We start from the raw sequence: 14,451 nt of genomic DNA, 5'->3' as shown, positions 1-14,451 counted from the left end.
GGCAGGGCCCTGGGGAGCCAGATTCAGAAGGGTCCCACCGTTCTTCCAGCGACCCGGCGTGGCTTCTGCCTGAGAGTGGCAGCGAACGGACCGGGGACAAAGGACAGAAGAGACAGGCAGACCCTGGCCGTTCACAGCCTCGGGCACGCGGGTACCGCTCGGTGAAGACGGACGCGGGGGGGTGGCGCGCCTCTCCGGGACTTCTGGGCTACTGTCTCCCCCGCGGCCGCCCACCGCTGGGGTCGGGCGGCGGGCTGGTCGGGGGGAGGGGTGCGGGGGACGGGGGCGGGGCTCGTCACGAGGAGAGGCGCGCGGGGGCGGGCGGGGCGTGGGCGCGCGCTGGGCTTTTTAAAGGCGCGCCAGCAGAGCCGGGTGAGGCGGCTTTGCGGCCGCAGGCGCAGGCCAGGGCTGGTTTCCGAGACGCGCAGCTCCGGCCCCCCAACATGCGCGGCTCGCTGTGCCTGGCGCTGGCAGCGTCGATCTTGCACGGTAAAGTCGCCGGTCTCTCCACCCATCACTCTTGCTCCGTGGGATCCCAGGCGCATCCCAGGCGGCTCGGGGCGCCCCGCGCCGGGGACGGGATTGGGGATTCGCGCCTGCTGCTGAGGGCGGCGGGAGGCGCTGCCGGTGGAAGGCGAGCCCGGCACTTCTGGGCTGCGCTGCTTGGGCGGCTGGGGGTGCGGGCAGGGGGCGCATCCCCGCCGGCTTTCGCTGAGCAGCCCGCGCGTCTCTCCTTTCCTCTCCCCGAAGTGTCCCTCCAAGGCGAGTTCCAGAGGAAGCTCTACAAGGACCTGGTGAAGAACTACAACCCCTGGAGAGGCCGGTGGCCAACGACTCGCTGCCGCTCACAGTCTACTTCTCCCTGAGCCTCCTGCAGATCATGGACGTGGTAAGTTCCGGCCGGGCCCGGGCCTGCCCGCCGCCGTGTGCCTCGGTTTCCCCAGCTGCCCAGGGAGAAACCTGGCGTTCCCAGGCCACCTGTGCGCTGGTACTTCAGACCTGACTTGCCCTCAGATTAGAAACTCAGGGTGAAAGTATCTCCATCCTGAGTCAGGAATCATCAAGAATAGGTGCGAATGGTCACACATTAGTACCCTTTCTGGTATAAGTATTGGCATGCAGTCTGACATGGGTGTCAATTTAGGCATTTCTAGACTTTTCTCCTGCTTCCCTGGGTGGGGGTCTGGCCCTGGGCTTTGCAGCTGACTCGTCTGTCCAGGCAGAGGGCCGGCTGTGAGCATTTAGACCCCCTCCCCAGTTCCAATAACGGGCATGGTTTGCTTTCCTGGGGAGGTTAATGCAGGTGGTTCTGCTCTGAAGATGAGCAAGGCTTCGCTGCCCGGATTCACTTGTCTGCTTGTTCAGGCAACTGCTTCCAGCCCCACGGGCTTCTTGCAGACTTATTAGTGCTCACTTCAATTGGCAGATCTGTGTAAAATCTGGATAAGTTTGTTCTTCTGCTCTTCTAGATTGCTTTGGATATTCACTTTTCATTGGCACATCCTTCATACAGTACAAATATTTAATGAAAGAATTTAAGTCATTATAAGTGAGTTTCAGTGTCTAGCCTGTACAAAGCATTGGAATCGGCTCTGGAGCAGTATACAGGGATGATGGTGTTCCAAGGAGGGGAGAATGTGGTAGGAAAGGGATGTGAGAAAAACTACAACAGGTGGAAAGTGCTAAGAGCCTCCAGAAGTGTAAGAAGACAGGTGAGATTTCATAATCCTGCAAATAAAGAGTGCCTGTTCTATTAAACTGTTGTATGTTGCATCATTTAATCTAGTTACAATTGCTAAGATGAATGGCTGCTTTTCCCACAGGACACCCGTGTTAAATGTATAGTTCCTTCTATTCCACAGTTAGACCTGTGCTTCAAAATACTTAGTGTGTATGCAGTGATGTGGACAAACTATTACGCTGGAGAGCTGTAAAAGCAGATAAGTGCTGTCCCGTGGGTTACCAGGGCAAAAATTGCTGTTTAGAGAGTTTGGACTGTAGGAAGAAGGAAAGGACAGTGATATGGGGTTAGGGGAAGAGGTGCTGAGAAAGCTGCCCTGGTGTTGAGCAGAGCCAGGGCAGAGAAATGGAATCTCAGAGGCTTTGGGGGATGGGTGGGGTGGGCACAAGCCCTGTGGCATTTGGGGAGGCAGACTTTATGGAGCAGCTTCTCTGTTACTTTAGGAATCATAGGATTTGTCCTTGGGAGCCTTGGTAGGTTCTGGCTCTGCTCATTTCTGGATAATTGGTCTTAGGTGTGCATGTCAAGTTGATTCAGTCATGTCCAGCTCTTCAGACCTATGGACTGTAGCCTGCCAGGCGCCTCTGTGGATTCTCCAGGAAAGAATACTAGAGTTGGTTGCCATGCCCTCCTCCAGAGGATCTTCCCAGCCCAGGGATTGAACCTGTGTCTCCTGCATTGCAGGAGGATTCTTTACCGCTGAGCCACAGGGGAAACCTGGTTGATCTTTGCTAAGTTTCTCGAGCATTCTGAGTCTGTACTTCCCTGTTAACACCTTGGACAGGATAGCACTTGAGCCGTCACTGTGATGACCTGAAGACTGTGGAGACAACTTTGAGAGACTGCAAAGTTAGAAGACAGGGGTCATTTTCATCTAAATAAAACAAAATTACCCCCCACCCCCAACACACACACACGCACACACAGACACACACACACACATTACAGAGGACTAGGTGAGCTAGCACACTCCAAAGTAGTGAGAAAATGAAAGCCACCCCAAGGCCACTTGCCTGGGGTTGGCCCCAAGTGGGCCTCGCTGTGGGTATGTGTGTGTCACAACTCCTGGTCTTGGGCTGGTCCTTGTGCTGGATGCTTGGGATGTGGAAGGACAGTGGCTACTGAGCTAGGGAGCAGGAGCAGTGACCAAGGGGAGCACGTGCCGTAGGCTGTGGCAGTCTCTTTTGGAGAGAAGACCACTCACCAGGAAGCTGCATTCTTCTTCCTAGTACCTCCATCTCTTTAAGAGACCTTTCAGGAGTCAAATTACATGAGAGATTTTGGCTTTTATGAAAAATTTGGGTATAAACTACGGTTACATGATGTGACAACTAAAAAAAACAGTGAAATGCAAACATTTGTCAAGTTAGAAGATTTTAAGAAGAATAATATAAGCAGTGTGTATCATCAGCATTGCAATACCAGAGAGAAGCCCTCGTGAAGACCACTGTCAGCAGCCAGAGGTCACGGGAGGGTGGGAGGGGAGAAAGCTTTGGTCTCACCTTGACCGTGGATCTAGCTGTGAATGTGTTGAACTTCCCAGCTTGCCAATAAATACTGTGAGCTCATGGAGTGGCCTTCAACAAATTTACTTTCTAAGCTCTGTTTCCTCATGTGTAAAATGAGAATAATGTCCACTTCACAGGGTTTTGAGAGGATTAAATAAGAGAATGTGCTTGCCACACACTGATAATTCACTGAAGATTTGCTTTATCTTCATAATGTAGCTACTCAAAGGTTGGGACATCAATGCCTAGAAAGGTGTGGTCTCTTGGCCAGGGTTACTCACTGATTAGAGGCAGGGCTGTGTAGAACACGCACAGCTGCCTTGCAAGTCCTTTGTATGTCCGGCCTCCTTTAGAATCCTTAACTTCTTTTGTAGAAAAATCAGCTTAATTTATTTAAACCACTTGAGTGTAACTGATTGAATGTGACTGTCCTGAGATTAGAGTGAAAAGGAAGTCTCTATATCAGAAATAATGAAATATGCAAACATTTGTATTCTAGCCAGACTTGAGTCTGTCTGGTTTTGAGACAGAGCCAGGGCTTTCCAGCCGGACTCTCAGGACCCTGGACAGAGATACAGTGACTCATAACTGAGTCATGTGGCAAGCCCTAACTGGCATCAGATTCTCGTTACAAATTCAGTTCCAGAGGTCCTTTGCCCATTCTGACTGGGCTGTTCTAAAGACTCTTTTCCTTCCAAATCTTGTTATTGTTCCGCTTTCTGCCAGCAGAGATTTCCCGACTGGAGTAACAGGGAGATAATGTATGATTCTACATGTCTTATTTCCATGGACAACTGTTTACCTGTTTATCAGTTTATTCAACACATATTTTTCATTGAAATCTTCTCTGGACTTTGCTAGATTCTGGGAATTTATACATGGTTAAGGGATTATTTCTACTTCTATAATTCACAGTCTTATCTATGGAGACTGACATGTAAATTCAAGAGTATCTCACATATACCTGAATGCAAATCTGGTACAGACACACCTAGGAGGAGATATTTACTTCCAGCCAGGTGGCTAGGAATTAGATTTCTAAAGGTGAGTAGGAGTTTGCCAGTTGGAGAAAACCTGGAGGGCTTTCCCAGTGAGGCGAACAGAGTGAAGAAAAATGGGAGTGGGAGGACACCATACCCTCAGCAAGGTGCATTCTGTGGGAAACTGGCTCCCAGTTGATCTTGGCTAAAGTTGTGCTGCAAAGCTTTACAGAACCTTGAATGTGCTTATGTGTGTTGAGAATTTTTAAAAGACAGATGTCATACTAACCAAACTACTAACTTTCTCTTGCATACCCTTTTGTAAGAATGATGTTCTAGAAACACACCTTGCAAGATGAACGATGGGGGTTATCTTTTGGTAGGAGGGCTAAGGTGACTTCATACCATAGACAGAAGAGATGTTGAGCATAAGGTATGTTGAGTGGCTCTGCAGAGTTTAGATTTCGTCTTGGGCCCTCATCAGGATATATCTCCCAGGATATGAGGAGGTGGTGGTGGTGTGCCAGAGGATTCATGAAGCTGCAAGATCAGCTTGCCGCTGCATATTTTTCTAGAAATGGAACCAGTCCAAAGCACAATATTTGCATTAAATCCAACAAGTATAAATTATAGACGAATGAAAAAAATGTACATAAACTTTTAAAGACAAAGCGTGTGTTTTCAGAGGGATAGTTTTACCTGCTGTGATCTCCTCTAGCTATCTATAAGGCCCCCTTAGTGAGAAACGAGGTACAGAGTGAGAGGGTGTTGGGTTTTTAATCAGAGGTGGGACATTATTAGATCTGTGTTTAGATCAAGGATGCTGAGGGCAGTGTATGTGTGGGACAGATTAAAGAGACTGAAAAAGGTAGGCAAAGGATGAAGAGGTCAAAACTGCAATGGTCAGTGTGGAAATGTGGAGACAAGGACAGATTCCAGAGACCTTTGGGGTGTACTGTCTATGATATATAACTGTGTGTAAGAATTCTATGTAGGTACATACATAAATTTGTTAACTGAAGATACCTAATTTATTCCTAACTAAATAGTCTGACTTCAGCTCAGTTCAGTTCAGTTCAGTTGCTCAGTCGTGTCTGACTCATTGCGACCTCATGAATCGCAGCACGCCAGGCCTCCCTGTCCATCACCATCTCCCAGAGTTCACTCAGACTCATGTCCATCGAGTCAGTGATGCCATCCAGCCATCTCATCCTCTGTCGTCCCCTTCTCCAGCCCCCAATCCCTCCCAGCATCAGAGTCTTTTCCAATGAGTCAACTCTTCGCATGAGGTGGCCAAAGTACTGGAGTTTCAGCTTTAGCATCATTCCCTCCAAAGAAATCCCAGGGCTGATCTCCTTCTGAATGGACTGGTTGGATCTCCTTGTAGTCCAAGGAACTCTCAAGAGTCTTCTCCAACACCACAGTTCAAAAGCATCAATTCTTCGGCGCTCAGCCTTCTTCACAGTCCAACTCTCACATCTATACATGACCACAGGAAAAACCATAGCCTTGACTAGACGGACCTTAGTCGGCAAAGTAATGTCTCTGCTTCTGAATATACTGTCTACGTTGGTCATAACTTTCCTTCCAAGCAGTAAGCGTCTTTTAATTTCATGACTGCAGTCACCATCTGCAGTGATTTTGGAGCCCCACAAAATAAAGTCTGACACTGTTTCCACAGTTTCTCCATCTATTTCCCATGGAGTGATGGGACCAGATGCCATGATCTTCATATTCTGAATGTTGAGCTTTAAGCCAACATTTTCACTCTCCTCTTTCACTTTCATCAAGAGGCTTTTGAGTTCCTCTTCACTTTCTGCCCTAAGGGTGGTATCATCTGCATATCTGAGGTTATTGATATTTTTCTCAGCAATCTTGATTCCAGCGTGTGCTTCCTCCAGCCCAGCGTTTCTCATGATGTACTCTGCATATAAGTTAAATAAGCAGGGTGACAATATACAGCCTTGACATACTCCTTTTCCTATTTGGAACCAGTCTGTTGTTCCATGTCCAGTTCTAACTGTTGCTTCCTGACCTGCATACAGGTTTCTCAAGAGGCAGGTTAGGTGGTCTGGTATTCCTATCACTTTCAGAATTTTCCACAGTTTATTGTGATCCACACAGTCAAAGGCTTTGGCATAGTCAATAAAGCAGAAATAGATTTTTTTTGGAACTCTCTTGCTTTTTCCATGATCCAGTGGATGTTGGCAATTTGATCTCTGGTTCCTCTGCCTTTTCTAAAACCAGCTTGAACATCAGGAAGTTCACGGTTTACGTATTGCTGAAGCCTGGCTTGGAGAATTTTGAGCATTACTTTACTAGCATGTGAGATGAGTGCTGGAGAAGGCAATGACACCCCACTCCAGTACTCTTGCCTGGAAAATCCCATGGACACAGGAACCTGGTGGGCTGCAGTCCATGGGGTGGCTAAGAGTTGGACACGACTCAGCAACTTCACTTTCACGCACTGGAGAAGGAAATGGCAACCCACTCCAGTGTTCTTGCCTGGAGAATCCCAGGGATGGGGGAGCCTGGTGGGCTGCTGCACAGAGTCGGACATGACTGAAGCGACTTAGCAGCAAACATTAATTTGGGAAGGCGATGGCATCCCACTCCAGTACTCTTGCCTGGAAAATCCCATGGATGGAAAAGCCTGGTAGGCTACAGTCCATGGGGTTGTGAAGAGTCGGACACAACTGAGCGACCTCCTTTCACTTTTCATTTTCATGCATTGGAGAAGGAAATGGCAACCCGCTCCAGTGTTCTTGCCTGGAGAATCCCAGGGACAGCGGGATTCATGTTGTCTATGGGGTCACACAGAGTCAGACACAACTGAAGTGACTTAGCAGCAGCAGTAGAGATGAGTGCAATTGTGTGGTAGTTTGAGCATTCTTTGGCATTGCCTTTCTTTGGAATTGGAATGAAAACTGACCTTTTCCAGTCCTGTGGCCACTGCTGAGTTTTCCAAATTTGCTGGCATATTGAGTGCAGCACTTTGACAGCATCATCTTTCAGGATTTGAAATAGTTCAACTGGAATTCCATCCCCTCCACTAGCTTTGTTCGTAATGATGCTTTCTAAGGCCCACTTGACTTCACATTCTAGGATGTCTGGCTCTAGATGACTGATCACACCATCGTGATTATCTGGGTCGTGAAGATCTTTTTTGTACAGTTCTTCCGTGTATTCTTGCTACCTCTTCTTAATATCTTCTGCTTCTGTTAGGTCGATACCATTTCTATCCTTTATCAAGCCCATCTTTGCATGAAATGTTCCCTTGGTATCTCTAATTTTCTTGAAGAGCTCTCTAGTCTTTCCCATTCTGTTGTTTTCCTCTACTTCTTTGCACTGATTGCTGAAGAAGACTTTCTTATCTCTTCTTGCTATTCTTTGGAACTCTGCATTCAGATGCTTGTATCTTTCCTTTTCTCCTTTGCTTTTTGCCTCTCTTTTTTTCATAGCTATTTGTAAGGCCTCCCCAGACAGCCATTTTGCTTTTTTGCATTTCTTTTCCATGAGGATGGTCTTTCCCTGTCTCCTGTACAATGTCACAAACCTCATTCCATAGTTCATCAGGCACTCTATCTATCAGATCTAGGCCCTTGAATCTATTTCTCACTTCCACTGTATAATCATAAGGGATTTGATTTAGGTCATACCCGAATGGTCTAGCAGTTTTCCCTACTTTCTTCAATTTAAGTCTGAATTTGGCAATAAGGAGTTCATGATCTGAGCCACAGTCAGCTCCTGGTCTTGTATTTGCTGACTATATAGAGCTTCTCCATCTTTGGCTGCAAAGAATATAATCAGTCTGATTTCGGTGTTGACCGTCTGGTTCTGTCCATGTGTAGAGTCTTCTCTTGTGTTGTTGGAAGAGGGTGTTTGCTATGACCAGTGCATTTTCTTGGCAAAACTCTGTTAGTCTTTGCCCTGCTTTATTCCGCATTCCAAGGCCAAATTTGCCTGTTACTCCAGGTGTTTCTTGACTTCCTACTTTTGCATTCCAGTCCCCTAGAATGAAAAGGACATCTTTTTGGGTGTTAGTTCTAAAAGGTCTTGTAGGTCTTCATAGAACTAACTCAGCTTCTTCAGCATTACTGGTTGGGGCATAGACTTGGATAACTGTGATATCGAATGGTTTGCCTTGGAGACGAACAGAAATCATTGTGTCATTTTTCAGATTGCATCCAAGTACTGCATTTCAGACTCTTTTGTTGACCATGATGGCTACTCCATTTCTTCTGAGGGTTTCCTGCCCACAGGAGTAGATACAAGGGTCATCTGAGTTAAATTCACCCATTCCAGTCCATTTTAGTTTGCTGATTCCTAGAATGTCGACGTTCACTCTTGCCATCTCTTGTTTGACCACTTCCAACTTGCCTTGTTTCACGGACCTGACATTCCAGGTTCCTATGCACTATTGCTCTTTACAGCATCGGACCTTGCTTCTATCACCAGTCGCATCCACAGCTGGGTATTTTTTTTTGCTTTGGCTCCATCCCTTCATTCTTTCTGGAGTTATTTCTCCACTGATCTCCAGTAGTGTGTTGGGCACCTACTGACCTGGGGAGTTCCTCTTTCAATGTCCTATCATTTTGGCTTTTCATACTGTTCATGGGGTTCTCAAGGCAAGAATACTGACGTGGTTTGCCATTCCCTTCTCCAGTGGACCACATTCTGTCAGGCCTCTCCACCATGACCCGCCCGTCTTGGGTTGCCCCACGGGTATGGCTTAGTTTCATTGAGTTAGACAAGGCTGTGGTCCTAGTGTGATTAGATTTGACTAGTTTTCTGTGAGTATGGTTTCAGTGTGTCTGCCCTCTGATGCCCTCTTGCAGTACCTACCATCTTACTTGGGTTTTTCTTACCTTGGGCGTGGAGTATCTCTTCACGGCTGCTCCAGCTAAGCACAGCCACTGCTCCTTACTTTGGATGAGGGGTATCTCCTCACCGCCGCCCTTCCTGACCTTCAATGTGGGATAGCTCCTCTAGGCCCTCCTGCGCCCGCTAGTCTGACTTAACGGTGTTTATTAATTTTCTACATGGGCTTGTAACTGGGCTGGGAATGAGATAATACCTAAGAAATCATTTTGAAGTGATGCAAGTGTAAGATTCTAAATTACCAACAGTTTCCATAATATTTCTCCTTTTTGCATTCCATTTAGTCATTTGTCTGCGCACACACATCTAAAGGCCATTCTGAGTGTTGATTTGCATAAAATAAATGTGCATAGTTAGCAAAACATGTCCAGAAGGCAAGGTATTCAAACTGAATAATAAGAATCAACACATAATTATATAGAAATGTATAATACATAATGATGCAGGAATGATTTTTGCTATGTTATACATTTGGGATTGCAGATGGAACTTTTTAGAAACTTTAGTCACAAGACAGCAGAACTAAGTGGTTGTGCATTTGAGGTTTGGTACTGCAGAAGGCAGGCATGGGTGTGGAGTCCCTCCTCCCAACCCCCAGCATCTGCGGGCTTGTGTGTTATCCGAAATCCCTTGGTGGCTCTGCTCTGCTTTGTCAGACTTATGATTTTACTTTTACTGGCCACTATGTGAAATGCTACAACTCAAACTTAACATTATCAAATATTTGCTGTAAAAATTGCACACCTTGAAGACAGTCTATGAAGAAAACCCAAGGTGCAATTATTTAATTATCCTAATAATGTGTTTGGTTATAAGTGATGTTTCTTACAGCTACAAATATATGTTTTGTGTAGGAAGTAAAATTAAACAAAAGGAGGACTGCAGGTGGATAAAAGTCATCCAAATCACCATTACTCAAGGCCTTCTGGCGCATTTCAGTCTTTTCTCTGTGTTCATAGGTTGTTTAGAGAAATATTTAAAAATTAAAATGGCATAACATCATTATGGCACCTTAAACAATATTAGCAGGCATTACTTTTAAAGTGACACAAGTAGGCCAAGTGGTAAACTGAATTTTAAAATAAAATTGTGTTCTTTTCCCACTATTATGTAACTCTCACTACCACTGTGTATTTGATCCCTATTTGTATTTTTATCTTAGAAATCTCTTATAAAGTATTTATTGAAATGATTCATGATGTTACTTCAAAGCTTGGTTGTGTTTTATGTTGTCTCAGAAATTGTATGTGAAAAATCACAGAGATAATTTGAGGATCTTGATACTTGACAATACCTCCCTCCAGTTTTATGTTTACCTCTGACCAACACTCAGGCTATAGGTACCAGCAAGCACAAATCACCTTAATCCAGTTAGTGACTGAGAAGAGGACGACCTGGGCTTCCATTCCTAAGAGGGCTGATTTGTTTCTCGATTTTGCATATACATTCTAGAGTGTGAATATAGAGAACTTCCCTCTATTCTGTAGACCTTGAACCCCACTATGTCCTACCAGCTCTTGAGTCTGCCAAGATTTGCTTTAACTTTTGGCCTCCTAGGCATTGCTTTAGAAATCATCACATGGTTCTGGAAAAGTGGCCCCAGACCCTGTTATTCTCTAAGCTTCCCTCCCTTTCCTAGGGAGGGAACTCCTTATTGCCCTATTCTTTCTCTGACTGCATTTCTCATTGTGTTTTCCCAGTTGTTCTCACTGCAGAGTGGGTGTGAACTACCTAGTTCATCACTGTGGGTTCAGTTCAGTCATTCAGTCGTGTCCAACTCTTTGCGACACCATGGCTGCAGTACGCCAGGCTTCCCTGTCCATCACCAACTCCCAGAGATTACTCAAACTCATGTCCATTGAGTCAGTGATGCCATCCAACCATCTCATCCTTCTCCTCCTGCCTTCGATCATTCCCAGCATCAGGGTCTTTTCACATGAGTCAGTTCTTTGCATCAGGTGGCCAAACTATTGGAGTTTCAGTTTCAGCATCAGTCCTTCCAATGAATATTCAGGGCTGATTTCCTTTAGGATGGACTGGTTGGATCTCCTTGCAGTCCAAGGGGCTCTTAAGAGTCTTCTCCAACACCACAGTTTAAAAGCATCAATTCTTTGGCGCTCAGCTTTCTTTCATTTCTTTCATCGTGGGTAGCAGAACTGAAATTCTAAATTAAAACTTGTTTGTAGTGCATCTTTATAATTGATCCAGATTTATTATGGTAGAAATTGTACCCCTATTAAACCTCTTTATGGCTCTGGGACATAGAGGTACAAAATTCTTTTAGCTTTATAGACAGGATTATGGGCACTTTCACTAAAGGACGCTTTCTTGTAAATGTTGCCTTTCAAGTATACTCCTGAAGATATTCCCCAAAGGCTTAGTTCTCTCAAAGCTCCTGATTCATCCCTGACATGCTGTTAAAGGAAGAGAAATGATCTTGTCATGGAGAGATGCTAGTGAAAATCTCTGCTCACTTATTGATTTATCAGGATTAGGTAGAGTTTTACTTCTTAGAGAAGAAGAAACTAATTTGAAACTTCTCATTCTCTTTATTTCAGTGATTTCCTTATTTGCATTCCACACCAGCTATAAACTGTTTTAGCAAAAGAGCCCTCGAAGTAAAAACCAAAACCATTTAAAAAAATAAAAGCTTGCATGTGCACAGTTATGTGTGTATTAACACACACACACACACACACACAAACACACTCCCCTTTTATCTCTCTTTATTGAATGTTTTTTTTGATATCACATAATATGCTTGTTAAGTTTCCAAGAGAGAAAACTAGAAGTTATAGCAAAAACCTCAGAGTCACAACTTACAGAGAGCCAAGCAAGTGACTGAAACTAATGTGAAATTAAGTAAGAAATTGTTTAAAGTCCAGCAGGGTAGTGAGAGAGGCCTGGACATGGGGCTGACTCTGGACTCAGAGTCAGGCCGTAGAAGGGGCTGATCGGTGCCCCACTGCAGGTGGCAGTGGGCGGGGTGGGGGGCGATGTGGTTGCTGCCATGGTTAAGGAGGGCCACCTGTGAGATGATTCCCAGCATGGGAAATTTATTCTGGGATCACTGAGGGTAAATTGTCAGTAAAGATTCCTGTCTTGGGGTAAAAGAGATATTTCTGAGGAAGAAAAAGTGTGTTTGTTTTATTTTGTGGAGAGAAGGCAAGTGGTCAGGTTGAGCTCCAGGTGTTTTGAAACATTAGAATCCTAAAGCAGTTTTCTATTCTATTCATCTGTCTTCAGAAACTCACACATACAGTGTGTTACTTGCAGGGGCTCAGACTAAGCAAATTAAGCCAAGGCTGCTCACTGATTGATTAAACTCAAATTGCTAACATTTACAATTGAAATCACTGGTCCAGAAACATTCATTTACTCACTGTTTTCCTTAAGATGTCTTATTGACATTTGAAGTAACCTTTAATACACTGGCTAGCTCTTAGACAGATTTCATTTGAGAAGTCATTTTGAACTTTGACTTGCATTGTAATACGGGTCCCCTGTGTGGCAAAATATCAAAACCAGCTCAATGAATTGTCACAGTGAACGCAGGCAGGTAACCACCACCCAAGATGACTCTTCTCCCCCTTTTTGTGTACTGGAAAACCACAGCATAATGTCAAGCGTCAGAGTTTAATTGTGCCCTTCTCTGGGACTCTGTATAGATGGAATCACACAAGAATATAGTGTGTATTCTTTTCTTTGCTTTTGTTCCCTTTTATTTTTGTGAGAGTCACCCAAGTTCTTGACTGTTGCTGCAGTTTATTCATTTGTATCGGGTGGATGTAGCATGATTTGTTATTCTGTTGATGGAGGTTTTTTAAGTTATTTCTAGTTTTTGGACTCTTGTGAAGTACACTGCCATGAATATTCCAACCACACACGTCTTTTGATGCACATACTTATGTATTTCTATCACGTGTATATACAGAGGAAGGGACTAGCCAGGCCCTTGGATGGCATGTCTTTAACTTTTCCAGATGAAGCCAAAACCTATTCAAAATGATTATACCAATTAACATTCTCACCAGCAGTGTCTGAAACATTCTTCTTGTTCTGCATAATCACCCACTCTTTGTATTTTAGTCTTTTAAATTTACCATTCTAGTGGGTGGGGAGTGATACTTCCTTGTGTTTTTAATTAGTGGTTTCCTGATTACCAATAAAGTTGAGGACATTTTCATTTCTTAATTTTCCACTTGGATATCATCTTCTCTTGCAAAGTGTTTATTCGTGTCTCTTGCCTGTTTTTATCTGTGTGTGTATGTGTCTGTGGTTTTGTTCTTTCCTTGTTAGGATTTGTATGTGTTTTTCTATTTTATGGAATTGAGCCCTTTGTAAAATGCTTTTGCAGGTATTTTATCTGACCCTGGCTGTCTTTCCACTCTTTTCATGTTCTTTCTCTTTTTCATAAACTCTTAATTGAAGTAGAATATGCTTGTGGCTGAGCTGGTAAAGAATCCACCTGCAATGTGGGAGACCTGGGTTTGATCCCTGGGTTGAGATGATCCCCTAGAGAAGGGAAAGGCTACCCACTCCAGTATTCTGGCCTGGAGAATTCCATGGACTGTATAGTCCATGGCGTCACAAAGAGTCGGACATGACTGCTGCTGCTGCTGCTGCTGCTAAGTCGCGTCAGTTGTGTCCGACTCTGTGTGACCCCATGTGACTTTCATACTTCACATGCTTACAGATGGGCTTCCCAGGTGGTGCTAGTGGTCAAGAACCTGCCTGCCAATGCAGGAGATGTGAGAGACAAGGGTTCAATGATCCCTGGGTCAAGAAGATCCCCTAGATGAGGGCATGGCAGTCCACTCCAGTATTCTTGCCTGGAGAATCCCATGGACAGAGGTGCCTGGCAGGGTACAGTCCATAGGGTTGCAAAGAGTTGGACATGACTGAAGTGACTTAGTGTGCACACACATGCTTACAGATAAATTGTATCTTTAGATGAACAGAAATTCTTAATTGCCTGATTTTGTAATTCTTTTCCTCTATCAGTTCAGTCATTCAGTCATGTCTAACTCTTTGTGACCCCATGAATCGCAGCACACCAGGCCTCCCTGTCCATCACCAACTCCCGGAGTTCACTCAGACTCACGTCCATTGAGTCAGTGATGCCATCCAGCCATCTCATCCTCTGTCGTCCCCTTCTCCTCCTGCCCCCAATCCCTCCCAGCATCAGAATCTTTTCCAATGAGTCAACTCTTTGCATGAGGTGGCCAAAGTACTGGAGTTTGAGCTTTAGCATCATTCCTTCCAAAGAAATCCCAGGGCTGGTCTCCTTCAAAATGGACTGGTTGGATCTCCTTGCAGTCCAAGGAACTCTCAAGAGTCT

General features: G+C 45.0%; 1 protein-coding gene across 1 annotated transcript in view; it reads left to right on the top strand.

The window, feature by feature from the left end:
- CHRNA7 (cholinergic receptor nicotinic alpha 7 subunit) overlaps positions 388–14,451 on the top strand; it is a 156,395-nt gene continuing 142,331 nt past the window's right edge. The window contains 3 exon segments of the mRNA XM_018066574.1: positions 388–489; positions 751–810; positions 813–889. Of these exon segments, the coding sequence (XP_017922063.1) occupies positions 444–489; positions 751–810; positions 813–889 (183 nt within the window). The 5' untranslated portion in view covers positions 388–443.

Source organism: Capra hircus, chromosome 21 (genome assembly GCF_001704415.2).
Source record: "Capra hircus breed San Clemente chromosome 21, ASM170441v1, whole genome shotgun sequence".
Lineage (NCBI taxonomy): Eukaryota > Metazoa > Chordata > Mammalia > Artiodactyla > Bovidae > Capra > Capra hircus.
Note: the sequence above shows the minus strand (reverse complement) of the source record. Positions and strands in the feature narration are given on the sequence as shown.